General features: G+C 59.8%; 8 protein-coding genes across 8 annotated transcripts; 4 read left to right on the forward strand and 4 right to left on the reverse strand.

The window, feature by feature from the left end:
• Positions 1 to 552: 552 nt before the first annotated feature.
• BKCO1_650004 (rna-directed rna polymerase 2) lies at positions 553 to 5,356 on the reverse strand (the record flags this gene model as incomplete). The annotated part of the gene is made up of 2 exons (XM_020278243.1): positions 553 to 4,766; positions 4,882 to 5,356. The coding sequence occupies 2 exons, from the start codon at positions 5,354 to 5,356 to the stop codon at positions 553 to 555; spliced, it is 4,689 nt and encodes a 1,562-aa protein (XP_020126451.1).
• Positions 5,357 to 5,993: 637 nt separating this feature from the next.
• Positions 5,994 to 6,822, reverse strand: BKCO1_650005 (translationally-controlled tumor protein; the record flags this gene model as incomplete). Its single annotated transcript, XM_020278254.1, has 5 exons — positions 5,994 to 6,078; positions 6,136 to 6,295; positions 6,348 to 6,485; positions 6,539 to 6,650; positions 6,808 to 6,822. 5 exons carry the CDS (start codon positions 6,820 to 6,822, stop codon positions 5,994 to 5,996), a joined length of 510 nt encoding a protein of 169 aa, XP_020126450.1.
• Positions 6,823 to 7,351: 529 nt separating this feature from the next.
• BKCO1_650006 (sphinganine hydroxylase) lies at positions 7,352 to 8,719 on the forward strand (the record flags this gene model as incomplete). Its single annotated transcript, XM_020278262.1, has 2 exons — positions 7,352 to 8,033; positions 8,088 to 8,719. 2 exons carry the CDS (start codon positions 7,352 to 7,354, stop codon positions 8,717 to 8,719), a joined length of 1,314 nt encoding a protein of 437 aa, XP_020126453.1.
• A 1,526-nt stretch (positions 8,720 to 10,245) lies between these two features.
• BKCO1_650007 (potassium sodium efflux p-type fungal-type) lies at positions 10,246 to 13,786 on the forward strand (the record flags this gene model as incomplete). Its single annotated transcript, XM_020278263.1, has 6 exons — positions 10,246 to 10,500; positions 10,561 to 10,826; positions 10,885 to 11,501; positions 11,552 to 12,286; positions 12,341 to 12,666; positions 12,743 to 13,786. 6 exons carry the CDS (start codon positions 10,246 to 10,248, stop codon positions 13,784 to 13,786), a joined length of 3,243 nt encoding a protein of 1,080 aa, XP_020126452.1.
• A 440-nt stretch (positions 13,787 to 14,226) lies between these two features.
• On the reverse strand, positions 14,227 to 17,167 carry BKCO1_650008 (nadh-ubiquinone oxidoreductase kda mitochondrial; the record flags this gene model as incomplete). The annotated part of the gene is made up of 6 exons (XM_020278264.1): positions 14,227 to 14,253; positions 14,322 to 14,745; positions 14,816 to 15,037; positions 15,216 to 15,866; positions 15,926 to 16,993; positions 17,043 to 17,167. 6 exons carry the CDS (start codon positions 17,165 to 17,167, stop codon positions 14,227 to 14,229), a joined length of 2,517 nt encoding a protein of 838 aa, XP_020126455.1.
• A 263-nt stretch (positions 17,168 to 17,430) lies between these two features.
• Positions 17,431 to 18,340, forward strand: BKCO1_650009 (ankyrin; the record flags this gene model as incomplete). Its single annotated transcript, XM_020278265.1, has 2 exons — positions 17,431 to 17,966; positions 18,016 to 18,340. 2 exons carry the CDS (start codon positions 17,431 to 17,433, stop codon positions 18,338 to 18,340), a joined length of 861 nt encoding a protein of 286 aa, XP_020126454.1.
• Positions 18,341 to 19,609: 1,269 nt separating this feature from the next.
• Positions 19,610 to 21,682, forward strand: BKCO1_6500010 (glucose-methanol-choline oxidoreductase; the record flags this gene model as incomplete). The annotated part of the gene is made up of 1 exon (XM_020278211.1): positions 19,610 to 21,682. The coding sequence occupies one exon, from the start codon at positions 19,610 to 19,612 to the stop codon at positions 21,680 to 21,682; it is 2,073 nt and encodes a 690-aa protein (XP_020126417.1).
• Positions 21,683 to 22,164: 482 nt separating this feature from the next.
• On the reverse strand, positions 22,165 to 23,908 carry BKCO1_6500011 (galactosyl transferase gma12 mnn10 family protein; the record flags this gene model as incomplete). The annotated part of the gene is made up of 2 exons (XM_020278212.1): positions 22,165 to 23,356; positions 23,451 to 23,908. The coding sequence occupies 2 exons, from the start codon at positions 23,906 to 23,908 to the stop codon at positions 22,165 to 22,167; spliced, it is 1,650 nt and encodes a 549-aa protein (XP_020126416.1).
• Between the last annotated feature and the right edge of the window lie 253 nt (positions 23,909 to 24,161).

The raw sequence follows: 24,161 nt of genomic DNA on the forward strand, positions 1-24,161 counted from the left end.
GCTCCCAGATATTACCGGCGTTCTTCATCGTCTCTGGACGAACGACTGGCCTTTGGAGCTCAGCAAAGCAGTGGCATGCTTCCACTCTTCGACGGCCCATTCCCTCCGACGGCCTGTGCCCACAGTCGGCATGGGTCTCTCTCCAGACTGACTTCACAAAAATGGTTTGAAGATTGTGTTCTAGAGACAATCCTCAACCTTTTCAAAAAAAAAAAAAAAATCTCTGGTACCGCAGAATATAAAAGATGAGACCATAACCAAGCCCGAAGCAGCTCCTGACACCGAGCCAAAATCCAGGGGAGTCTTCGTCATCAAGGAAAGCCGTGCCGTCATGATCAAGGAAAAAAAAAAAAAGGAACCATCATCAATCCCAAGAATGCATCATCCATCCAAAGAAGATCGCATCCAAATCCCCCACAAACCTTTCCCCAACCGTGTTCAGCTTACCCCAAAAAAACACATCATCGGCACGAACACCCCAAAGCCAAAAAGAAAAACCCCAAATCACCCACAACCCCCATCAACCGCACTCAGAAAAACCCCCCTCCCTTCTCACTCCACATCATCATAATCCCCCTCCTCAATCTCCTCCGCCGCACTCGCATAATCCGTCTCACCCCCCTCCCCCTCCCCATCCCCAGCTCCAGCCCCACCCTCACCACCCCCACCATCCTTCGCCGGCGCCGCAACCGCCTTCATCTTCCCCGGCCTCAAATGGTTATACAACGCCCCGACGACGGGCCGCGTGCCCACCGCCGCCTCGCCCAGCGCCTTCAGCCAGCACAGCTCCCAGCCCGCGACGTGGAACACGAACGTGGCCCAGCGGTTGTGGGGGTCGCCGTCGCCATAGTTGTACCTGTTGCGCGCGCGCTCCGCCGTGCAGAGGTACAGCGCGCTCGCCCGGAGGAGGTCCCACTCGGACGGCGGCGGCGGCGGGGGGAGCGTCTTGTCCGTGGCCGAGGCCCAGGCCTTCGCCGATGCCTCCGCCGACCCCCCCGGCTGATGAGGGGGGAAATGGTGGTGGTGGGGGGCCCCCGGCCACCGCCGCCGCTCCCACCGGCTGATGGTGGGGCTCTTGGCGGCGAAGCGGGGGCGGTAGGCGCGGAAGCGGGCGTGGCACTTGGCCACGGCGTTGTTGTACGACGCCGGGTCGTTGCGGGCGTCGTCGGCGGCGAGGGCGGCGGCGGCTTGCGGGTCGGCGGGGACGCCCGTGCCGGTGCGGCGGAGGAAGCTGCCGGAGCGGGAGCTGCCGGAGCGGGTGCGGGTGCCGTTGCCGTCGTCGCCGACGCCGGCGTCGCTGGGCTGGTTGAGGAGCTTGGTCCAGAGGCGGTTGAGCTGTTGGCACTCGCCCGTCAGCGCGGCGAGCTCGTCGCGGATGATGGCGTTGTCGTCTAGGGTCGGGGCCGGGGCCGGGTCGTCGTCGTCGTCGTTGGTTGCGGCGGCGTCGTGTTTCTCGCAGAGAAAGGGGGCTGTGAGGGTGGGGTCGTCGTCGTCGGTGGCGGCGGTGGCAAAGTGTTGTTCGAGGGCGTCGAGGGTTTGGCGGGTGTGCGGCACGATGGTGTCGAAGTAGAGGGTGTCGAGGATGTTGGGGTACGACGGCGGCGGCCGCGGCGGCTTTCTCTTGGCCTTCCTGTTGGTGTCGCCCTTGGTCTCGTCGCGGTCCTGCTCCCGAGCCTTCTCGTGCTCCGGCTTCGGCAGGTCCTTCGGGATGTTGAACTTGGCCCTGAACGCGCGGAATTCGGCCTCGCCGAACTTGTATCCGTTCTTCGTAGCGTCGATGAGCAGGTCGTGCAGATCGGCCAGCGCTTCCGCCTTTTTCGACACGAGACTGTTTTCCTGGTAGGTCACCTTCTCGTACAGCTTGGTCGCCGGGCCGACGAGGCTGGGCAGGAAGTGGAACTTGAAGCTTTCGCGCAGGAAGGAGTTCCGGATCGACCGACCCTCCAGCATATCGCCCAGCGTCCTCCTGTCGACCTTGATCCCGTAGTCCTCCGGGACGGGGTCGTTCAGGGGCGGCGGCGCGTTCTTGAACGGCGTCACGAGGTCCGGCTCCCAGCACACCCAGAACGTGTCGCCGTCGTAGTCGCCGCCCTGCAACTTTCCCGCGAGGGGGAAGCTGCCTCGAGTCGGGAAGACGACGACGTCCTTGAGGTGCGCAAGCTCCAGTTTGAAGCACGTACGCACTTTCTGGATGTCGGACCGTCTCAGGGCGGGATTGCGGGCCACGAGGACGTCTCGGTTGTCCAAAAAGCTCAAGCACTCGCCGGAAGCCTCGTCGATGAAGCTTTTGGTAAAGTGCACGTGGATCTCACCGGGGGCGAGGATGCCTTCGGGGTCTGCTACTCCTTTGATGTATGTGCACCGGGGAAGTGGGACGCGGACGTTTTGTCGCAACAGCCGCAGGCTTCTGGCTACCAGCCTTTGCATGACGTTGGCCAGGTACTCGCAGGAACTGTCGAAGCCGGATTCGACCAGCAGGATCACCTTCTCATGCGGCTGCTTCGGCAGGCCGCCTTGCCACGCGATTTCGTCCTCTCGGGCCCGTTCTTCGGCAAACATGTTTTGTTGATTGACCCACGTCCTGAGGTTGCCCGGATCTCCAATGGCGTCCAGCAGCCTCTTCCGTTCCCTGTCTAGATTATCCACAAAGACCTTTTGCAGAGAGGCGGTCGGCACACCGCGGTCGTGTAGAATGGGAAAGAATGACAGATAGACGCTCGACGGTTCCGCCGTGGTCGACGTGGAATGCAAGTCGAAAGTGAACCTGACGGGGTCCGAATCGTTGTCATGCGGCTGGAATTTGCATTGGCTGTCAGAGACCTCGATCCAGACGCTGCAATGGCTCGGGTCTTGCGTGTCGGGCGAGGCGCTGAGCATCCACATGCCTTTAGCGCCGCCGATGCGGCCCTGGAAAGTACTTGGAATAGGCCCGTCCTTGTTGATGTTCTTCCACAGCTGCCGCGCCGCCCCGACGGAGATGCGAGAACAGCCGTCGTTCATGACGCGCTTCCTTTTGTCATCTTCCGGCCAAGAAAGCGTCTCGTCGTTGAATTCGCTGCTTTCACGCTCGTTGTTCGCTTTGATGTCCTGCACGAACCGGACTTGCTTCGGTTCAAATGTCAGGCCCGGGCGCGTTGTCGTCAGACCTAGACTTATCCTTGCGAACGCCTTGAGGTACGGCTGCTCGGCGTTTTTCCTCAAGGGCATGAACCAGTTCAACAAGTCGTACGCAGACATTTCGTGCCGGGTACCGGATCTGATCTCTTTCTCTTTCTTTGACTCTATATCCGCCCCCTTGGTGGCGAAAAGGATGACTCTGTATCCGCGCCCTTCATCCTGCGGACGGGACTTGGTTTTATTCTTCTTTTCGAGCTTCTCGAAATGGATCGCGACCCACTCTCTGCCCAGGAATTCCTTGTTTTTGAGAAGCAGCCATTCTACAAATCTTTTCTCAATCGTGTCCAGCTGTCCACTCAGATGGGGCGGTAACTTGTCCCTGCGAAATTCCGGCGTTTCGAGGTATAGAAAACGATCACCTCCAAAAGCTCGCTGGAACCGGCAAGAGGCGTCTTGAAGCTCAAGTGGTTGTAGCCGGATATTAAACATCTGGTCGGATTTGGTGCTGCTGAAGGCCAATTGTGCCTTGAGAGTGATGTTCTCAAAGGCCTTCAAGGTGCCATTTTCGCGCTTTACTTCGGCAGCATCCCAAGCCCTTTTCGAGCCCCGCCTGAGCTTCTTGAAGGTGTCTTTGAGGGCATCGTGATGCTGGAAATAATCCCACAAGCACTGATAAGTTTTCCATTCCTCATCATGGCCTTGGGGTAGGAGTTGGTTTGTGTCGATACCTGCCTCGAGCGCAACGCGTAAGAACTCCCAACGATATTTGAAGTCCATCTTCATCAACTCTGCACCAATTTGAGGGACGAATAGCCCTTGTTCAGGCAAACGCTTCGTTAGATAGTGCTCCTGTGGTTGGGGTGAGCTGACAAGATTCGCCGAGGATGCCACAGAGTCATGTGTAGATAATTCAATGAGCCTTTCAAGAGGTTCCCCAGGCCGAAAACGGGCACTCTCTGTCGACTCATGCGCCACCTCGGCTGTCGTCTGATCTGCAACATCCTTTGATTCGTCTTTTGGTCGCGGCGACCAATACCAGGGTATGTCTGTATCATGAGAATAATTCCCTGAGCTGGAAATCTCCTGCTGAGCTGGTTCTACCTGGAAAGAGCGTTCATCCTCTGGCTGGGGAATGTCGTGTTCCGCCGGTTGGGAAAGTTGCTGTTTCCCTGGCTGAGAAGGGTAGAAGGACGTGGCAAACGACGTGTCCCTCGTCTTACTGGCCTCTCCATTGCGCGAGAAGGTTGAATCCGCCCTGGAAAATTTTGACGCCGTCGATGCGAATGAAGTGGTCGAATCCTTCCGCGACGGCTCCTCTGTTTGCCTCTCTCTCGCGAGCGGGGAATTTGGAACTGCAAACGAAGCCTCGGGTTCGTGGTTACCTCGGGTAGTAGTTCGTGCTTTCTTTGGTGACTGATCGCCTTTTGACGAGGGCGAAAGCCTTTTGGCCGGGCGCATATGCCTTGAGTCATGTTCACCGGGCCCAGAGAGCTCTTTTTTCCGTACACTCGCCTGTAGCGAAGGTGATGGCGGCGCATCGCCTGGCTCCTCGTCCTCTTCGGCAGGTGGGGTGTCCGGTTGCGTTGGTTCGAACAAGGCATCTACTTCACTTGCGGCATCGGAAGACACTTGAGGCTCAGTACGGGAATCTGTCGCCGCGGATGAGACGTTAGCCTACGGCTGGGGTAGCATTCCCGTGAACGTCTCTGCTCATTGAACACTTCCAGCACAGATAGGGATGGAAGAAATGAGAGGTTAACATACGACCAGGATTGAAAATGGAGGAGGGTTCCGGGCGAGAGGTTGGAGATGCCAGGCGAAGAGGTGAAGGCACCGGGGGATGCGGCGAAGTCAGCTGCTCCCGTCTGGATCTGAGAGGGGTAGGGTTTGCCTTTGCTCGCTTCCAGCCTTCATCCACAAGGTGAAGTAAATAGGACAGGAGATGTCTGTGAGGCTTTGATGCTGCATTGGTTTTGAATTCGTGGAGTTGTTTGTATAGGATAGCGCGATCTTTCCAGTACAGCAATTTGATGACTTCGTAGCACCTGTGCTGAGGCCTCGGTTCCTGGCTTGTGGACGGCGAGTACGAGGAACTGCGTGTTTGAAGGCCGAGCTCCCACTCCTCCTCGAGTTTCTCAACGATGGAATTGATTTCCCCATGGTGGCCCCCCCGGGTAGGCGTATGGGGCGTATGGGATGAGTTGCGCACACCAGTGGGCGAAGACGGGCGCGGCTGCATCGTCTCGCGAGAGTCGGCGCGTGCGATCGAAGAAGGGTGGGGCGCAATATCGAGCAGCAGATGACGCGAAAACCGAAGCACATAGCAATTGACGAGCGACGAGGACCGGAACCGGCGCGAGGGAAAGAGAGGCCACGGTCAGACGAGGCCCAGGGCGGGCGCCGGCAGCTGGAGGATGATAAGGCAACGAGGCAAGGCGACAAGGCAAGGCGGCGGGTCTGCCCGTGTGCCCTCCGCCGGCTCGGCTCGCGAAACGCCAAGTCACGTGCGCCCCGGCTGGACCCCTACACCTACGTAGACGTATGTGGTACCCGCCGCTGCCGTGACAACGCCCGCACTCGTGCAGCTGCTTCCCCGTCTCCTCGGCTGGCCGCATTCCGCTGTGCATGTGCCTGTGCCTCCCCTCTTATCCCAGCAAAGTCACGATTGGCAAGGATACTGGCAGCCGGGCCATGCAAGGATCCATCTTTGCTTTTTCGCATGCAGCCCCCGTCACATTGGCAGTCGGATCCCGAGCTTGTTTACATGATTCGATTTTTGGGCAAATGCGCCGCGCGGGATATTCATCATGCATTTGACTCGTGAAAACCAATAAGAAATCCAGCTGCTCTCTACCTGGCCAAAGGTGCCATGTCTTTTACACCTTCATCTCGGTGAGACCGTGCTTCCAGATGGTGACGTACGGGGTAACACCGTCTTCGCGGTAGTTGAGGAGAACGACCCTGATCCAACAACGTTAGCATGCGCGCCGCACCCAGTCCGAGGAAACTGCCACTCACATTCCGTCGGGGTCCATCGACTCGCCAATGAGGAACTCGTAGTCCTTGAAGTTGGCAATGACCTTCTTGGCGAAGGTTGACGCCTTGGTCTCGAAGTCCTTGACCTCCTCGTCGCTGGCGCCCTTGTTCTTGAGCGCCTCCTTGACCTTCTTCATGTAGCCTGGGGCACCAGTCAGATACGTGCCTGCGCACCGCGGAAAAAAAAAACATACCCTTGAGGTAGGTGAGGTACGACTTCTTGTCGAACGACGTCTCGTTGAGACGGAAAGAGTGGACGACGTCGAGCACCGTCTGGGACGCGTCGTCGACATCATCGCCACCCTCCTCGGCAGAGGGGTTGGCACCGATATCTGTCCAGGCGGTCAGCAGTCGTCGGGCGAGCGGCGAGCCCGTCTGTACTGACCGATGTTGTCAGAGCCGATGGTGATCTTCTTGCAGTCGGCCTCGTAGACGGTGCCGTCCACCTCCTTCAGGTCGTAGGAGTCGGAGATGAGCTCGTCATCGGTGAGGATGTCCTGGCTGGGGCGTCAGCTGGCGTTGATCTGAGCATCTCGCGGTTGTCTTGTCGGGTCATTCGAGGCGGCGCATCGCTCGCGGTACATGGGGCCACGATCGCGATACCCCGCACACGGCCCTCTCGGGCGGGCAGCCAACGAGGCCGAGGGCGCGTACCTTGTAGATGATCATTTTGGCGGTTGGGGGTGAGGTTGGAGTTGAGGGGAGGGCGAGAAGAGGCGGCGGCGAGGGTTTTGTGGCGGTCTAATTCGCGATGATTGACGGGCGGAGAAGATTTGGCTGGATGGTGGGGTTTGGTTTTTCCTTCACAGCAGCACCGACGCCGCTAGCACCGAACCGACTAGGCTAGGGCTCGGCGTCGCGCAATCTCCGTTTTCGCCACAGGGCAGGAGCGATGCGCCGCCAGCTCGCCGCCGAGCCGTAGTGGCCTGCAGAACGGGTGACAGCGTACGACGAGACCTCCTGTCTGCTCACCCTCTCTCCTGCACCCGACCTTCCTTTCGCCTTATTGCCGCGAGCTCCGCGCAGCTCCCCAGGCCTCTGCCTCTCGCCGTCGTCCGCATTCCGCAAGCCCGCGACCACAGACGCCGGGGCCCCTAGACACCGCCGCCGCCGCGCCGAGTAGCTTTCTCGCCGCGCTCTTCCGCTCTCCGCCTCCGCCTCCTCACCACCTCCGTCGCCCTCGCCGCTCCCCGACGCCATGGAGAACGCAACCATAGCCAGCGGGCTGCCCCCGCTGCCCGACTACACCCTCTATCCGCTCCCGCCCCTCGTTCCCGGCATTCCCGACAAGTACCTTACGCTTGCCCTGCCCATCATTGCCTACTGGAGCGTCTCCATGATCTTCCACTTGATTGATCTCTGGGATCTCTTTCCGCACCACCGCCTGCATACTCCGGTCGAGCTCACCCAGCGGAACCATGTCTCGCGCTACGAGGTCTTCCGCGACGTTGTCCTCCAGCACTTTATCCAGACCGTGGCCGGCGTGGCGCTCGCATGGTACGATCCGGAGCCGACTTTCGGACGGGAGGACTACGATGTTGCTGTGTGGGCACAGAGGATCAGATATGCCGAGAGGGCTGTTCCCTTTGTCCTCGGTGCAATTGGGTTTGACGCACCCGCCTTCGCCAAGGACCTCTCCGAGTCTTTCCCCATGCTTGCCGGCGTCCTTGCCGGCGGAAGGTACCCATGGTTGACTCAAGAGATCGTGTCTGGCGACCGCCTCCTTAGCGCACCCGCATTCGCCTCTTGGGAGCTCAGTCTCGCCAAGTTTGTCTACTGGGCCGCCATTCCGGCCGTGCAGTTCGCCGTAGCTGTTTTGATTGTGGATACCTGGCAGTACTTCTGGCACCGCGCGATGCACTTGAACAAGTGGCTGTACAGTAAGTTTCGTCCCGATAATCGCTGCACGCTGGCAACTGACCCTGGAAACCCAGCGACCTTCCACTCCCGCCACCACCGTCTATACGTCCCCTATGCATACGGCGCTCTCTACAACCACCCGGTTGAGGGCTTTCTCTTGGACACTCTCGGCGCTGGAATCGCCTATCTTGTGACGGGCATGAGCATCCGCCAATCCATGTGGTTCTTCACCGGCTCCACCATCAAGACTGTCGATGATCACTGCGGCTACGCCTTCCCCATGGATCCCCTCCAGTTCATCACGTCCAACAATGCGGAATACCACGATATCCACCACCAAAGCTGGGGCATCAAGACGAACTTCTCGCAGCCTTTCTTCACCTTCTGGGATAGGCTTTTGGGTACCATGTTCACCGGTGACGTTACGCGCAAGTACGAGCGCGCTCGCAAGGCTGCCGAAAAGAAGGCAGACGTGGACGTGCTGAAGCCACACTTCCTGCCCCCTGCGCTGCAGCCCGACGGCGTGTCTACCTCGGAGTCGACTTCGGACAAGGAGCAGCCGCAGCCTGCGCTTAGGAGGAGCCCACGGAAGAAGGACCCCAGCGCCTCGCAACAAACGGCAAACTTGAAGGGTCTCAGGGACCGGGTCAACAGCAACCTTCAAGGCAAGAGTCCCAATGTTCTCGGCGTCGAAAGTAGCCATTAGGTTGGATTTAAAGGTCGCCGAGCCTAGAGCGACACGACTTGGCTGCATAATGTCTATTTGATCGGCTGTCCCCTTTGGTTGGCTGGGCAATGTCTTCGCTCCCCTTCTTTAAACTGTATAATTGTAGCCTTTCTCATGTCCGGAACGGCTTGCTGTTTCTGCAGCGATGGGGGCGTATAGCTGGATGTTTCTTGGAGTTTGTTTTTGCGAGTTTCTTTTAATTCCCCTCTGGTAGCTTGGGCTCCTTTCGTGTTGTTTAGAAATTCCCTAAATGTAAAACTCACGTTCGCTTTTAGGTTTGGTCTGGTTGTCCGCTGGGACATTTGGACGTGTGATGGATTCACGGAAGGGGCGAAATTGGATGCAGACGCACAAGTATGGAACCCATGACATGCTCAAATGTTCAAAAAGCGTTGGACTTGGAACCGTGCAACCAGGCTGAATCAGGCTGGTCCGAGCCATCGGACACGATGGTGGCAACTAGACCATGTGCACCTCCGGTACCGGCTCCCCGCATTTCCAACTGATGGCGATCAAGGTGGCACCAGCCACAGTGGGTCACAAAAGAGATTGACCGACAGCGATGATCCTTTTATGCTGACGGTCGAAGCAAGTATTCCGACATGAAATAGATGCAGGTAGGTCAGTCTCTTTAGTAAGCTGCCGTGCAGCCAGAAATTGCAGGTGGGTGGCTGCCGGATGCATTGCAGATGCGCCCGTCTATACGGTTACACTGCGGGCTGCACCAATGCCATGCAAGTGGACACAGGGGAGTATACTCCAGGACAGACGATTTTGCAGGCGCCAAGGACACCAAGAGCTCGTTCTTCTGCACTGATAAGTTGGTGACGTCAATTTCCACGTCACAAAATCTATTTCCTTTTTTTCTTCCTTTATCGGAACTATTTATCTTTGTCTCAAGCTGATGGCAAGAATTGCATTAAGCTTGCTGGCAGCGACGACGGGAGTGGTATTTCCATCTGTTGCTCCACCTGGGCTTTGGATGTGGTAGGGACTGGAGACAATATCCTTCCTGATTCTCCAGACATAGGTACAGCCGAGACTTGGCTAAATCCGCCGCTACATCGAGCAGTACTTTGCCCGTCTTGATGATCCTGGTACTCTGCGGCTTCATCCCATCGCCGCATACGCTGGCACCTCGGTTCTGGTAGTGTTGTCTCGTACTTGGCGAGCACACGTCCCGAATACTCAGTCGCGAAGAATCAAGGACAGCAACGTTAAAGATAAGAGCCCTACTTTTGTACACCCGCACACTCTCGCTTCCGCATCTTGGCGTACTCTTGGCTACGGCTACCGGGACAACAACGTGAACGTTGCACCAGGTATCGGAATCTCGGCACCGTGAGAGCCCCCCATGCGACCCGCCAAGCCCAACCAAGTGGCTGGGCGCATCCTTGTCCATACCCATGGGGCTTCCCTCCAGACTCTTAAGGCCGGGCCTCTCCTCTGTGCTTCCATCAATCAAGCTCTTTTCCTCCCTGCTTTTCTGCTCTCTCCATTCCATCATGGCAAAGAGTGAATCCGAAGCCGCCTTCGCCGGGCACGTGTCCGGCCAGGCAAACAAACCCTTGTCTCGTCCAGCCCACGCCTTGGCTCACACGGCCGTCACTGCCGAAATTGGTGCTGATGCCAACGACGGCCTCAGCGCCGCCGAAGCCCAGAAGCGCGTCGAGGAGCACGGCCGCAACGAGCTTGGTGACGCCGAAGGCGTTGCGCCGGGGAAGATACTCCTGCGGCAGATTGCAAACGCAATGACTCTAGTTATGCGCACCGCTTCCTGAAGACCCGACAAGAAGAGACGGCTGATCCAACCCCCCAAGGTGCTCATCCTCGCCATGGCTGTCAGCTTCGCCATCCAGTCCTGGATCGAGGGCGGCGTGATCGCCGCCATCATCATCCTCAACATCGTCGTAGGCTTCCTGCAGGAGTTCCAGGCCGAGAAGACCATGGACTCGCTCCGCTCGCTCAGCTCGCCCACGGCCAGCGCCGTGCGCGACGGTAAGAACCTTACTGTCCCGACTGCTGAGATCGTGCCCGGTGACATGGTCGAGATGAAGACCGGCGACACTGTGCCCGCCGATGTCCGGTGAGTCCCCCGTCGTTCTTCAGGCTCGCCCCCGAGCGGTTTGCTGACACACGCGTAGACTTGTCGAGGCTGTCAATTTCGAAACGGATGAAGCTCTCCTGACGGGCGAGTCTTTGCCCGTCCGCAAGGATGCCGACGCCGTCTTTGGTGACGACACCGGACCGGGCGACCGCCTGAACGTGGCGTTCGGCTCTTCTACCGTCACCAAAGGCAGAGCCAGAGGCATCGTCTTCGCCACCGGCATGTATACGGAAATCGGATCCATCGCTGCTGCGTTGAGGGCCAAGGGCTCCAAGCGCCGCCCCGTCAAGCGGAACGCCAGGGGAAAGGCCGGGCCTCATCGGTATGCTCAAGCTTACGCCATGACCGGTTTCGATGCGCTGGGAAGGTTCCTCGGCGTCAACGTTGGCACCCCGCTGCAGAAGAAGCTCTCCTGGCTTGCCGTCCTTCTCTTCGGCATTGCCGTCGTCTGCGCCATCATCGTCCTTGCCGCGAATGAGTTTAGCAACGAGAAGGAGGTCATCATTTACGCGGTGGCTACCGGTCTTAGTATGATCCCTGCCTCCCTCATCGTCGTCCTGACCATCACCATGGCCGCTGGCACCAAAAGAATGGTGGAGAGAAACGTGATTGTCCGGAACCTCAAGTCGCTCGAGGCCCTCGGAGCTGTGACAGGTGCGTGAGCATTCGGCGCTCGTCCATGGCTATGAACTGACACATCGTAGACATCTGTTCGGACAAGACAGGTACACTGACACAGGGAAAAATGGTTGCAAAAAAGGCCTGGATTCCTTCCAGGGGCACCTACTCGGTTGGCGACTCAAACGAGCCGTACAATCCGACTCTTGGCCATCTATTCTTTGATGCTGACCAGCCTCGGAACATAAAGTTCGGAGGTAATAACCAGGGTAACGGAAAGGCTGCTGAACCTGCAGAATTCCTCGAAAACAACCAGCCCCTACAAGACTATCTGATGGTCGCGTCATTGGCCAATCTCGCAACTGTCCACGAAAGCCACCCAGGCGAGTGGAATGCCCGAGGAGATCCGACCGAGATTGCCATCCAAGTCTTCGCCTCCCGTTTCGGCTGGAACCGGCAGCGCTTCACCGACGGCGACGCTCCCACGTGGAAACAGCTCGCCGAGTTCCCCTTCGACTCCACCGTCAAGAAGATGTCGGTCATTTTCGAAGAGGTCAACGAAGGGAAAAAGCACGTTTTCACAAAGGGGGCTGTGGAACGCATCATCGACAGCTGCACATCTGTCTGCTTGGATGGACCTGAGGCCGTCCCACTCGTGCCCGAGTTCCGCGACGACATCCTGGCGAACATGGAAGCACTCGCCTCCCTTGGGCTTCGCGTTCTGGCTCTCGCTTCCAGGGACTTCACGTCGGATGTCAAGAAGGGCCAAGAGCTCAACCGCAACGAAATCGAGACGGACCTGACTTTCCGTGGTCTGGTTGGTATGTGGGAAGCGGAGCCCAGTGTGCGTTGCGAGACATGCTGACCGTTGACAGGTATCTACGACCCACCGCGTCCCGAGTCGGCGCCCTCGGTGAGAGAATGTCAGCAAGCCGGCATCGAAGTCCACATGTTGACCGGCGACCATCCCGGGACCGCGTCGGCGATCGCCTCCGAGGTTGGCATATTGCCACCGCGCATGCATGAATTCAGCAAGGAAATGACAGACGCCATGGTCATGACGGCCGGTCGGTTCGACAAGCTTTCCGACGCCGAGATTGACGAACTCCCGATCCTCCCTCTGGTCATCGCACGCTGTTCTCCCACCACCAAAGTCCGGATGATCGAGGCGCTTCACCGCCGCAAGAGATTCGCCGCCATGGTAAGCAGCAAGAGAACGAACCCCATCACCCCCACACGACCGCAAGCGTCGCTAACGCATTCATTCACCCCTCCAGACCGGCGACGGCGTCAACGACTCCCCGAGCCTCAAGCGCGCCGACGTGGGCATCGCCATGGGCCAAGCGGGCTCGGACGTCGCCAAAGACGCGTCCGACATCGTCCTCACCGACGACAACTTCGCGTCCATCCTCAACGCCATCGAAGAAGGGCGCCGCATGTTCGACAACATCCAAAAGTTCATCCTGCACCTGCTCGCCGAAAACATCGCGCAAGCCACCGTCCTCCTCGTCGGCCTCGCCTTCAAGGACCGCCACGGCCTCTCCATCTTCCCCCTCTCCCCCGTCGAGATCATGTGGGTCATCATGATCACCTCGGGCCTGCCCGACATGGGGCTCGGCTTCGAGGTCGCCGCGCCGGACATCATGCGGCGCCCGCCGCAGAGCCTCGCGCGCGGCGTCTTCAGCGTCGAGGTCATGGTCGACATGGTCGCGTACGGCGTGTGGATCGCCGCCCTCTGCCTCGGCGCCTTCGCGCTCGTGCTCTTCGGCTTCGGCGACGGCGACCTCGGCCGCGACTGCAACGAGTCGTACCGCGACGCCGCGACGGGCGAGGCGGTTTGCGACACCGTCTTCCGCGCGCGCGCGACCGCCTTCGCGTGCCTCACGTGGTTCGCGCTGTTCCTCGCGTGGGAGATGGTCGACACGCGCCGCAGCTTCTTCCGCATGCAGCCGGGCAGCGACCGGTACTTGACGCAGTGGGCGCGCGACGTGTGGCGCAACAAGTTCTTGTTCTGGGCCGTCATGGCGGGCTTCGTCACGATTTTCCCCACGCTGTACATCCCCGTCATCAACCACGACGTGTTTCGCCACGAGGGCATCTCGTGGGAGTGGGTCGTCGTCTTCGTCGCCGCCGCCCTCTTCTTCGCCGGCGTCGAGGCGTGGAAGTGGGCGAAGCGCGTCTTCTTCAGGCGGCGCGGGGCCGCGTCGTTGTCGTCGTCGCCGCCCGGAGACGAGGACGAGCGAGCGGACGGCGTCTTTGGGAACTCCAGGGCTTTCCTGGAGAAGGCCGGGACGGGGACGGGTTCTGGCGAGAAGGTTTGATAGACCATCGCTGGCCGCCGGCCCAAAGCGGCGGCCGAGCACTCTTGCTGATCGTGAGCTTGAGGTGGCTTCGTGGCACTGGTGAGGGATGCCAGAGCGTGAGATGGTGGAGATGGTGTGGTGTGGCTTGGTCTCGGACTGTCAGAGGCGCGGGGGACAACCATAGATAGTGTTTTAGTATACGGTTTAGGGTTTAGTTAGCTAGTATTTAGCGTAGTTGAGAGGGTGTATGAGAGTTCCTCATGCCTCACTGGGCCACACGAAATGCAACGCGTATCTAAGGACATGATTGACTCGTTCGTAACTCCATATATTAACTTGAAAGATCTTAGAATTGGTTACCACGTTATTGATTTTTTTGAGGAAGCGGACAAGATGTCCTGTATTCTGCGGCCTATGGTCGTACGTGAAAGATGAAATATACCCTGTCAACAGTCCCTCTACTTCCTGTACCACATCCGGGTAATCTAGAATCACAGTCAGTCCCCGCCCGGCAGTACGAAGCATGCGCGCAGCTCAAGCAGGACACGCTCACCTTGGTGTGCCTCATCTTCTTTTGCAACTGAAACACGCCGTACAGCAACGCCTCGGGCGTCGGCGGGCAGCCCGGCACGTAGATGTCCACGGGCACGATCCTGTCCACGCCGCGCACCACGCTGTAGCTGTAGTGGTAGTAGCCGCCGCCGTTGGCGCAGCTGCCCATGCTGATGACCCATTTTGGGTCGGGCATCTGGTCGTAGCACTGGCGCAGCGCGGGGCCCATCTTGTTGGTGACGGTGCCGGCCACGATCATGATGTCGGCCTGGCGCGGCGACGCGCGGAAGATGATGCCGAGCCGGTCTTGGTCGTAGCGCGGCATCGAGACGTGCATCATCTCGACGGCGCAGCAGGCGAGGCCGAACGAGAGCGGCCAGAAGGAGCCTTGGCGCGCCCAGTTGGTGATGCTGTCGAGGGTGGTGCTGTTGGGGTTTTTCCGAGCGGATCAGCATTTGCGCCGGTGATGCCGGATGGGGAGATTGGTGTGCGTACAGGACGTGCTCGACGGCATTGCTTTTTCGCTGTTGTGACGGCAAGGGTATTGCGGTGGGGAGGGAGCTGCTCGACGGCGCTGCGAGTTTCTGGTTTGTTTTCTGGCTCAGGGCCCGGAACAGGCACCTGGATGGATCGAATCCAGGACGCCTGGATAGTCGAAGCGCTGGTGGTGTGAGCTTTGGGATAGTGTTATCAGCAATGAGCCTCGGACCAACCTTGCTGTAGCCGTGGTGTATAAGCAGGCTTCATTATTCCAGGCGTATGTCGGACTGATCTGAAATTGAGAACGGGAACAGGGCTGCAGTCGACGAGTTTATGCATCCGACGACTTCCAGCATACTGCCTGAATAGGAATGGTGCATCGGAGGAAACCCACTTTCGCGGGAAACCCACCTACACCTCATCATTACCAATTGCCGAATCCTTCATCCGTTTGACCAAAGTATGCACGTCGGCAATGTCGTCTTTTGGAGTCATGTCGGCCAAGTGCCGATAACTGCCCTCCTGCTGTGCTGCCAAAAGCCGCAAGACGCCTGTCGCGAACCACCAGAAGGCATCTGCATGCTGCAGGAATCCAAGCTCATCGGCAGATGCACGAGCCATGACCGAGTTCCATATCTTCTTCCAACGGGACAAGGCACCGGAGAGAGAGGCATGGCTGAACCTTAAAAGGTTGTTGGAGCGAAGGGTAAAGAGAAGGGTGTTGAGAGCTGGCGGAGGATCAGCTGGATAGCTTTGGTAAGCAGGCGGATCGGACGAACCGGCTATGGCGCCGAGCATGTGCCTGGTGGAGAGGCCCTCGACTTCGGCCTCGTCGGAAGCATCCCAATGAGCCTGCATGAGAAGTGCCACAAGTGATGCCAGAGAGGACGGCTGCTTCGTCGAGGCTGTGGCCATGCGAAGCCGGTTGAAAGCTTCGGGACTCTCTGCCTCAAATAGCGCGGCTGAACAAGGCAGCGGCGAAGTGAGCTCGGAGATGGGGATCAACGGTGTGTTGTTGAATTGGATGGTGAAGAGGGCGTCATGGAGGAAGATGGAGTAGCGGCAGCTGGCTCGTCCAATTGCATTAGCTGTCTTCTGCCGTCGAAGCAAGTCATGCCGACGCACCGCACGTGGAGCTCAGAGGCAATGAAGGCCTGCCACTCTGAGGCGGGTTCATTCGTTGTCGTTGCCGACAATGCTCTTACAGCCGTGACGATGGATGGGTGCCGCTGGGTTCTGATGCGACGGCGGGTTCGCTGGTCCAGCATGCTCATTTGGGTTGAATTGACGAGAAGAGCAGCCTGAACGTATTCGAGCAGATTGTCACCTTGCATCACCGAAGAAGCCGAGCCATCGACAACCAAGGCTTGGAACTTGGGGGCACGGAACACATACTCTTCGGCGATATGTAGAAACTGGCGGGCCAATAAGGCGTCATCGGTGGGGGCGGTAAAGACGCAACCTACCATGAACATGGCAAGCAAAAGGGGCAAGCAGGCAGTTTCAGGGTCGAAGGATGGCCAATGCAGAACAGCAATATGCTGTTGGAAGGGCAAGAACGAGGCTCCAATAAAGGTGTTCAGGTTCGCGCCGGTGAAGGCTTGTCTGGCCAAAGCTGGGTCGAAGAATGGGACGGTTTCGGGGTCGAGCTGACGCAGCCGCTGGTGGAGTGACGACAGCTCAAATATCAGCTCCTTGGCACGATGCTCGAGTCTGCGTATGCTGGGTTTCGTCGGCAGTGCCGATTGCTGGTCAACAGTAGGGTTTTGGCTACCTTGGCCACAAGTGCTAAGGAAGAAGCTGGGGAAAAGCTCGTCGTGTTCTTCTGCAACGAACAAGTCTGGGTGAGCAGGGCAAGGCGAGTGTTCACTATAGTCCCGGGTTACAAGATCTTGAGGGCCTCCACCGTGCGGGTCTGTAAAGCGGAGTAAGAAGGAGGCAGATGCTGAGCCGTTAATAACAGTCGGGCTTGGGGTTGGCGGAGGCGGGAGGCGGGTCGCGCTGTGAATGCGGATGTACGAGCAGTTCAGGTTACTCCTGCGGCAGGGAGAACAGATGGGGCTGCGGTCGCAGGCAATCTTGCTCCGGGCGCAGTTGTCACAGGCTCGACGAGTGCCACCCCGTGTCTTCTGGGGCGGCATGGGTCGGTTTCCCTTGGCCGGGCATGTCTTGATGTGGCGACGGGCAACATCGCTACAGCCATGTCAGCGGACCGAGCTGCGCGTACGCCGTGAGGACGCACCTCCTTACGAAAGAGCGACTGCAATACGGACAATGGGAGCCAAGGTTGTCGGCATCTGCCTCAGTTGAGCTCTTGATCTGCCTCTTGCTCATCGACGTCAGCTCGGGACTCACGGGTCGCCCCATGCCGGCGCAGATGCGAGCTCCTCGCATACACTTTCAGACACTTTGTGCATTTGTATTCTTGTGTTGATCGGGGCATGGTGGGTGACGTGGCTACGGGAAGGTGCGGGCTGCCCGCGACGACAAAATCGTCTCGCTAGCCGGCGTCTACTTGCCTACGTCGGGTAGCCTCATCGCGCTTGCCGCCCCCAGGCACCCGTCAGCCCACAGCTCCACCTTGACTTTCACCACCCCTTGAACCTCAAGGCTCGAACACAGTTTCCGGCATGGGCTTCTTCACAGAAGTCCAAAAAGAGGCACTCAAGGCTGCCGGAGAAGGCGGCTTTGAGCGAGTCAAAGACATGCTCGCCGGAACCGACCTCGTCAAGGGCCGTGACAAATCCAAATCCATCGAGTTTCTCTACCTCAATGCTGCCCGCGGAGGCCCTATATATGTCACCCTACCCCCCAACGCCGCCCGTGGGGGCCACGTGGAAATTCTCCGGTACCTGTTTGAGCGCTATCCCTACCCGCGAAATTCCCTCCTCGACGCCATTGGCGATGCCATTCTCTACGGTTCCCTCGACACTGTGCGTCTCTTTCTCGACCGCTGGCCGGACACGGTCGACGTGAACTCCTGCGGCTCCCACAGCAGCACTCCCTTGACCCTCGCGCTTCGAGTCGAGCACCGCGCAGCCGCCTACTCCATGACCGAACTCCTGCTCCGATACGGCGCCGACCCGAACAAACCCTCCTACCAAGGCCTACCCATCGAGTACGCCCTCACGTCTTCCTGGCCCGAGCTCGTCCCACTGCTCATCAAGTAAGCTCTCCTCGTCGTCTCGCTTATCTCAGCTGATCTCGGTGCACAGATACGGCGCTGAGCCGTTTCCGCTGGAGAAGGAGCTGCAGTTGCTGCCGCGGGCAGCCAGCAACGGAAGGCTCGAAGCCGTCAGCCGGCTTGTTGAAAAGGGAGCTGACCTGGACGCCGATGCTCTCAAGGCTCCGTACGACGGCTCGGCGTTGTGGAACGCAGTTCTGCGTGGTCACGTCAAGGTCGCCGAGTACCTGATCTGCGCGGGCGCCGACCCAAACCAGCGAAACCACGCCGGAGAATCCATGTTGCAGGTGGCCGAAAGGCTTTCGGTAAACAAAAAGGAGATGGTGGCAGCCTTGCAGGCGTTTGGTGCCCGCTGATGGCTCGATATGACTGCACACTGCTGCGTATTCGCTAACTATCTCCGACGGCGTCTATGCAAGTTCATATACCAGTGCAACCACTTGGATCACATCCGGCTGGCCTCCTACGTTTTTGTCATTTTGGTAAAGTCTAGACTCCAAATATCCATTCTATTGCTGATTTCCATCCTTGTTCTCTGTTCCCCAGCCGCAGAACCTGGTGACAGAGAAGATGAAAGTAGGAAGGGTGGCTGATCGGTCGAGAGGCCGTCCCAAAAATCCGCAGAGGGGTGCGGTTCTTCATATGAATTGAGCACCTGACGCCCGATATTTGGGGTCGGTTCTGGGATCAGAGTACCGAGACACTGCGTCGGAACTGCGTATGCAGCCTGGAGTTGAGAATGCAGGGAGTGAGTTGAGCAAGGGCTCGGAGCGTCGGGCTGCAATGCATGCAGTTATACTTGCCAAGCTGGAGCCAAGCAGACATTGTATGTAGATAGGTGGAGTAGGGCCGACAAAATGAGGCGCGTCCCCTGTCCTGCTGCCATTTTAGGCGAGTCATGGGAGCGAATCACAGGAAGAGGTATGATGACCGGCGGCATGTGGCAGCCTTTGTCGGAGTCTCGGCCAATCGTTCCATCTGCTTGCGCGAGGGCCGTTGTATAGGAAATAAATGGTGCGCCGACAGCGGTGCGGGCCGGGGGCGCCGTTTTTCAGCCGATGCACCTGCACGGAAAAGGAAGCCAATGTTTGAAAGCAGGAGCCAGCAGGTGGCCATAAATCAGCCCCCAAAAGCTGCTTCGCCAGATGTTCACCCTAATCAGAACACCAATCTCGATTGAGGCGGGGTGGAATCCCTGCACAATTCATTCCTGTCCCTGCATGGCCCATGCACCCCATCATGCACCACAGAGGCTTTGGGCAAGATGCAATTTCCACTCCACGAGCAACTGACACTTTATCAAGGGGGCGATTGCTTACACACAACCACATCAAGCCTGGTCTGCCCGAATCGTGCAGTTCGATAGAAGGCGGTGTGGTGCCAGCGGCCACCTTCCGGAGATGGACAGACAATCTGGGCGGGGACGTCGATCATGGCGGCGCAGAATGGAAAAAGAGAAAAGGACACCGGTGTGACGACTCGCTTTCAGCCATTTATACATCGGCGCCGCCATCTTGCATTCGCCATCGCTTCTGCTAGTCAGACGCCAAGTATTATCGTCCTTCATCCCCTGTCAACCGCTGCTCCCCTGCCATACTTGGCCGTATAGCACTCAGTGTATCGAGATGCTGCAAGCGCGAGGCCTGAGGAGCCTGTTCCTGCTCGGATCCGCACTGCTGGCAGCTGCTGTGTACGGCGTCACTCGCTATAGTCTGGCATCTCTATATTCCGAACTTGCTGACACCCCATCCAGACAACACACTTCCCGCCAGGATGCCAACATCACGCTTCTGGACGACTACGAATACGTCGTCATCGGCTCTGGGCCCGGCGGTGGTCCGCTAGCAGCGCGGCTGGCCATGGCCGGCTACAAGACGCTGCTGATCGAGGCGGGTGACGACCAGGGAGAGGACCTGAAGGAACGCGTGCCGGCCTTCCACGCTCAGTCGAGCGAGTACGAGCCGATGCGATGGGACTTCTGGGTGCGCCACTACGACGACGACGCGAGACAGGCCCGCGACAGCAAGTGCACGTACGACACGCCCGACGGCGGCCTGTACGCCGGCCTGGATCCGCCCGAGGGCTCGACCATGAAGGGCATCCTGTACCCTCGCGCGGGCACTCTGGGCGGCTGCGGCTCGCACAACGCCATGGTCACCATCTACCCCCACGAGCAGGACTGGGAGTATCTGGTCAACCTCACGGGCGACGACTCGTGGAGCGCGGCCAACATGCGCAAGTACTTCGAGCGCCTGGAGAACGCCGAGTACCTCCTCGGCAACAACCTGGTCGGCCACGGCGTCGGCGGCTGGCTCACGACGGGCACGACCGACCTGACGCTGGTGCTCGAGGACGCGAAGCTGCTGCAGATGGTCGTCGCCGCCGCCACGGCGCTGGGCCGCAACGTCATCGAAAGCCTGCTCACCACCGTCACCGGCCTGGCCAGCCTCCTGCTGCTCGACATCAACCTCCCGGGCAAGGCGCGCGACCAAAACACTGACCTGTACCAGATCCCGCTCGCCATCAAGGACTACGCCCGCAACGGGCCGCGCGACTTCGTCCTGTCGGTCGCCAACTCGGGCCAGTACCCCCTGGACATCCGCACCCACTGCTTCGCCACCAAGATCCGCTTCTCCAACGACACCACCACCACCGGCCAGCCCCGCGCCGTCGGCGTCGACTTCCTCGACGGCAAGTCCCTCTACCGCGCCGACCCGCGCGCCTCCCCCTCGGGCCAGCAACCCGCCAACGCCGTCCCCGGCCGCGTCAACGCCACGCGCGAAGTCATCGTCTCGGGCGGCGTCTTCAACACGCCCCAGCTCCTCAAGCTCAGCGGCGTCGGCCCATCCGCCGAGCTCGCCGCGCACGCCATCCCGCTCGTCGCCGACCTCCCCGGCGTCGGCACCAACCTGCAAGACCGCTACGAGATCGGCACCACCGCCACCTTCTCAAGCAACTTCACCGTCCTCGAGGACTGCACCTGGGGCCAGCCCGGCGACCCCTGCCTCGCGCGCTGGCAAGACAACCTCGCCTTCAAAGGCCTCTACGGCTCCTCCGGCCTCGCCCTCTCCGCGGTCCTCAAATCATCCAGCGCCGCGAGCTCCTCCGACCCAGCGGACCTGATCCTGCTCGGCGTCCCCGTCAACTTCAAGGGCTACTTCCGCGCCTACTCCAACTACACCGTCGCCGACGCCCACCACTGGACCTGGCTGACGCTCAAGGCGCACACGCGCAACCGCGGCGGCACCGTCCTGCTGCGCTCCGCCGACCCGCTCGACACGCCCCTCGTCTCCTTCCACTCCTTCGACGAAGGCGGGGACGCCGCGGGGGCGGAGTTGGACCTGCAAGCCGCGTACGAAGGCGTCGAGTTCTCGCGCAAGATCTACGACGCCCTCACGCCGCTGGCCGGCGAATGGGAGCCCGTGAGGCCGCCGCCGGGGGAGGAGGCGACGAAGCAGTTCATCATGGATGAGGCGTGGGGACACCATGCGAGTTGTACGGCGCCGATTGGCGCCGACGACGACCCGATGGCGGTGCTGGATGGCGATTTTAGGGTTAGGGGCGTGGAGGGGTTGAGGGTCGTGGATGCGAGCGCGATGCCGAGGATTCATGGGTTTTTTATTGCGAGCTCCGTGTATATGTTTAGCGAGAAGGCGGCGGATGTTGTTATTGCGGATGCGGAGAAGATGAAGGCGTGAGGGGGGCGGACTGGGTGGGGTGGATGGTGGGTGGTGGATGATGGATGATGGATGATGGATGACTTTTCATGCCGCGTATATGTGTGTAATGTTGTATCGATCTCGGTTTTTTTATGACTGTTGCGTGGTTGGTCGACAGAGAAGTATAGGGGACATGCACTCTGTTCGTCGTGCAACCGCGAAACTGTTTGGAGATTCCTTGGTAGTTGGATCGTTCAAGCCTTGACACCATGAGCTTTTTACCTTCCAGTCATTGAAGCTTGCTTCCCCTCCGGAAAGATCGTCCTCAATCCCCTAAACGTGAACAACGTCCGTAGCTGCACATTCGCGGAATCTCGTATCAAAGGACCAGCCCAACGCCAAGTATCTAGAAAATAAATCTATACGCAAAGAGTCTCCACATCTCCAATCAAAGCAACGCGACCCGCATCTCCCCCACACTCCCCACCCCAGTACTACCCCCCTCCTCTCCCTGATACCACCTACGACCACCCATCCTCCGCCGTCCTCCCCGTCCCATACATGGCCTCCCTCACCGCCGCGACCGCCTCCCTCATCGCCGCCTTCCTCCCGGCGCCCCAACTGACCGCGGCCTTCAGCCGCGCCACGCCCTCGGCCAACGTCTGGCTCTCGAGGTCGTCCTCGGCGCTGCCCGGCGCCGCCGGCGCCCGCTCGTGCGCCTCCTCGGCCTCGCGCAGGACGGCGCGCGCGCGCGCGACGCCCTCCCAGAAATCCCACGCCTCGGCCGGCCCCGCGCCGTCGGCGTCCGGGTCGGGCCGGGTGTAGTTGTTGGCGGCCGCCGCCGCGCGTGCGGTGACGAGGGCCGTGGGGACGGCGGCGACGTCGAGCGTATCGTCGATGTCGTCAGCACCACCTTCACCACCACGAGTAGAACCAGAACCAGACCCAGAAGAAGAAAAGAAAACCCCACCACCCCCCCACCTCCCCATCAACCTCCCCCACACACCACCCTGCCCACCACGACCACCCCCACCACGCACCACCACCTCGACCTTCGCATCCTCCGCCACACCAAACGGATACGCCCGGTCCATCCGCCCGCGCTCCACGTCCGCCACCGCGTCCGCCATCCCCTTCCACCGGCGCCCCCCCAGCGCCGGCGGGAAGTGCTCCGCCGCGCGCAGCCACCACCCGTCCGCTTCTTCTTCCTTGGCGGCGGCCGACGCCGCGGACGACGACGACCACGCGTACCATCGCGCCGGCTGCAGCACGATGTGCGCGAAGCCGGCGGGGTCGTATGGTGGGGTTGCGTCCGCGTCCGCGTCCTGCGCCGCGCTGCTGCTGCCCAGTACGCCGTAGGTGCTCGCGTCGGCGAGGGTCTTTGCGAGGGCGAAGGATTCGTCGACAACGACGGGGAGGTTGGGGTCGGCGGAGAGCAAGGGCGCGGCGAGGAGGTGCTGGAGGAAGGCGGCGGACCAGGGGTGGACGCGGAGGAAGAAGGCGTGGGGCGAGACGGCGGGGAAGTCCGGGTTGGCGGTGGCGGGCGGGGCGGGGTCGTAGGCGCCGAGGAAGTGGACGTCGTTGAGGGCGACGGGGCGGGGCTGGGCGCCGGGCGTGCGGGAGGAGGTGAGGTTGGTGGTGAGGGTCGTGGGCGGGAGGAAGAGGGAGAGCGGGATGGTCGGGTCGGAGAGGATCGAGGTCGGGGCGAGGAACCTGTTGGGGGGGAGGGGGGTTGGTTAAGGTTCTTTTTTTTTTTTGGAGACTGAGACTGGGGGGAAGAGAGAGGGAGAGCGATTCGCCGACTTACATTATCCACTCGGCCGCGTCTTTGGCGTCCTTGTTCAACTCCATCGTCACCAGCGCCTGCAGCCACCCCCACTTCCCCCACCACCCATCCACCAGCCGCTTCCTCAGCACCGCCGTCCCGTACCCCCACCGCTCCGCGTGCTTCTCGTGCGTCAGCAGCGCGCGCTCCAGCAGCTCATTCGATCCCGGCTCGTCGTCGTACAGCACGCTCGCCAGGAGGATCTTGGTCGGGTCTTTCCGGCCGGCCCACGGGTCCGTCAGCTCGCGCCAGCGGCGCCTCGACGCCGTGCTGTGCCATTGAGAAGAAGAAGAAGCGCTTTGTTGTTGTGCCAGGTAATCCCGGGGCGAATGGGCGTCGTGCGAGGGACCGAGGGCGTCGGTCAGAAAGGTTGCGAATAGGATGAAGATGGCGATGGCACCGAAGAGGAGGGCGCGGGTCTTGGGGAAGAGCAAAGGCATGGTTTTTAGTGTCAGTCTACTCTATTTTGCGCCGGACTCCGTGCTTGAAAACAGTGTGGTTTCGTTCAAGGTGTTGTGAAATAGCGAAACATGAATCAAATCGCAGAAAGTGACGACGACGATGACTGTAGCTGATTTGTTGCAGCGGCGCAAAAATGTAACATCACACAGCACCACAGCTCTGTTGCAAGCTGGGGAGAAGGAGAAATGGAAAACAGCCGGTAGGACGTTGCGAGCGAGTTGGAAGGAGGGA

The sequence above is a fragment of the Diplodia corticola genome, assembly GCF_001883845.1.
Source record: "Diplodia corticola strain CBS 112549 chromosome Unknown scaffold65, whole genome shotgun sequence".
Lineage (NCBI taxonomy): Eukaryota > Fungi > Ascomycota > Dothideomycetes > Botryosphaeriales > Botryosphaeriaceae > Diplodia > Diplodia corticola.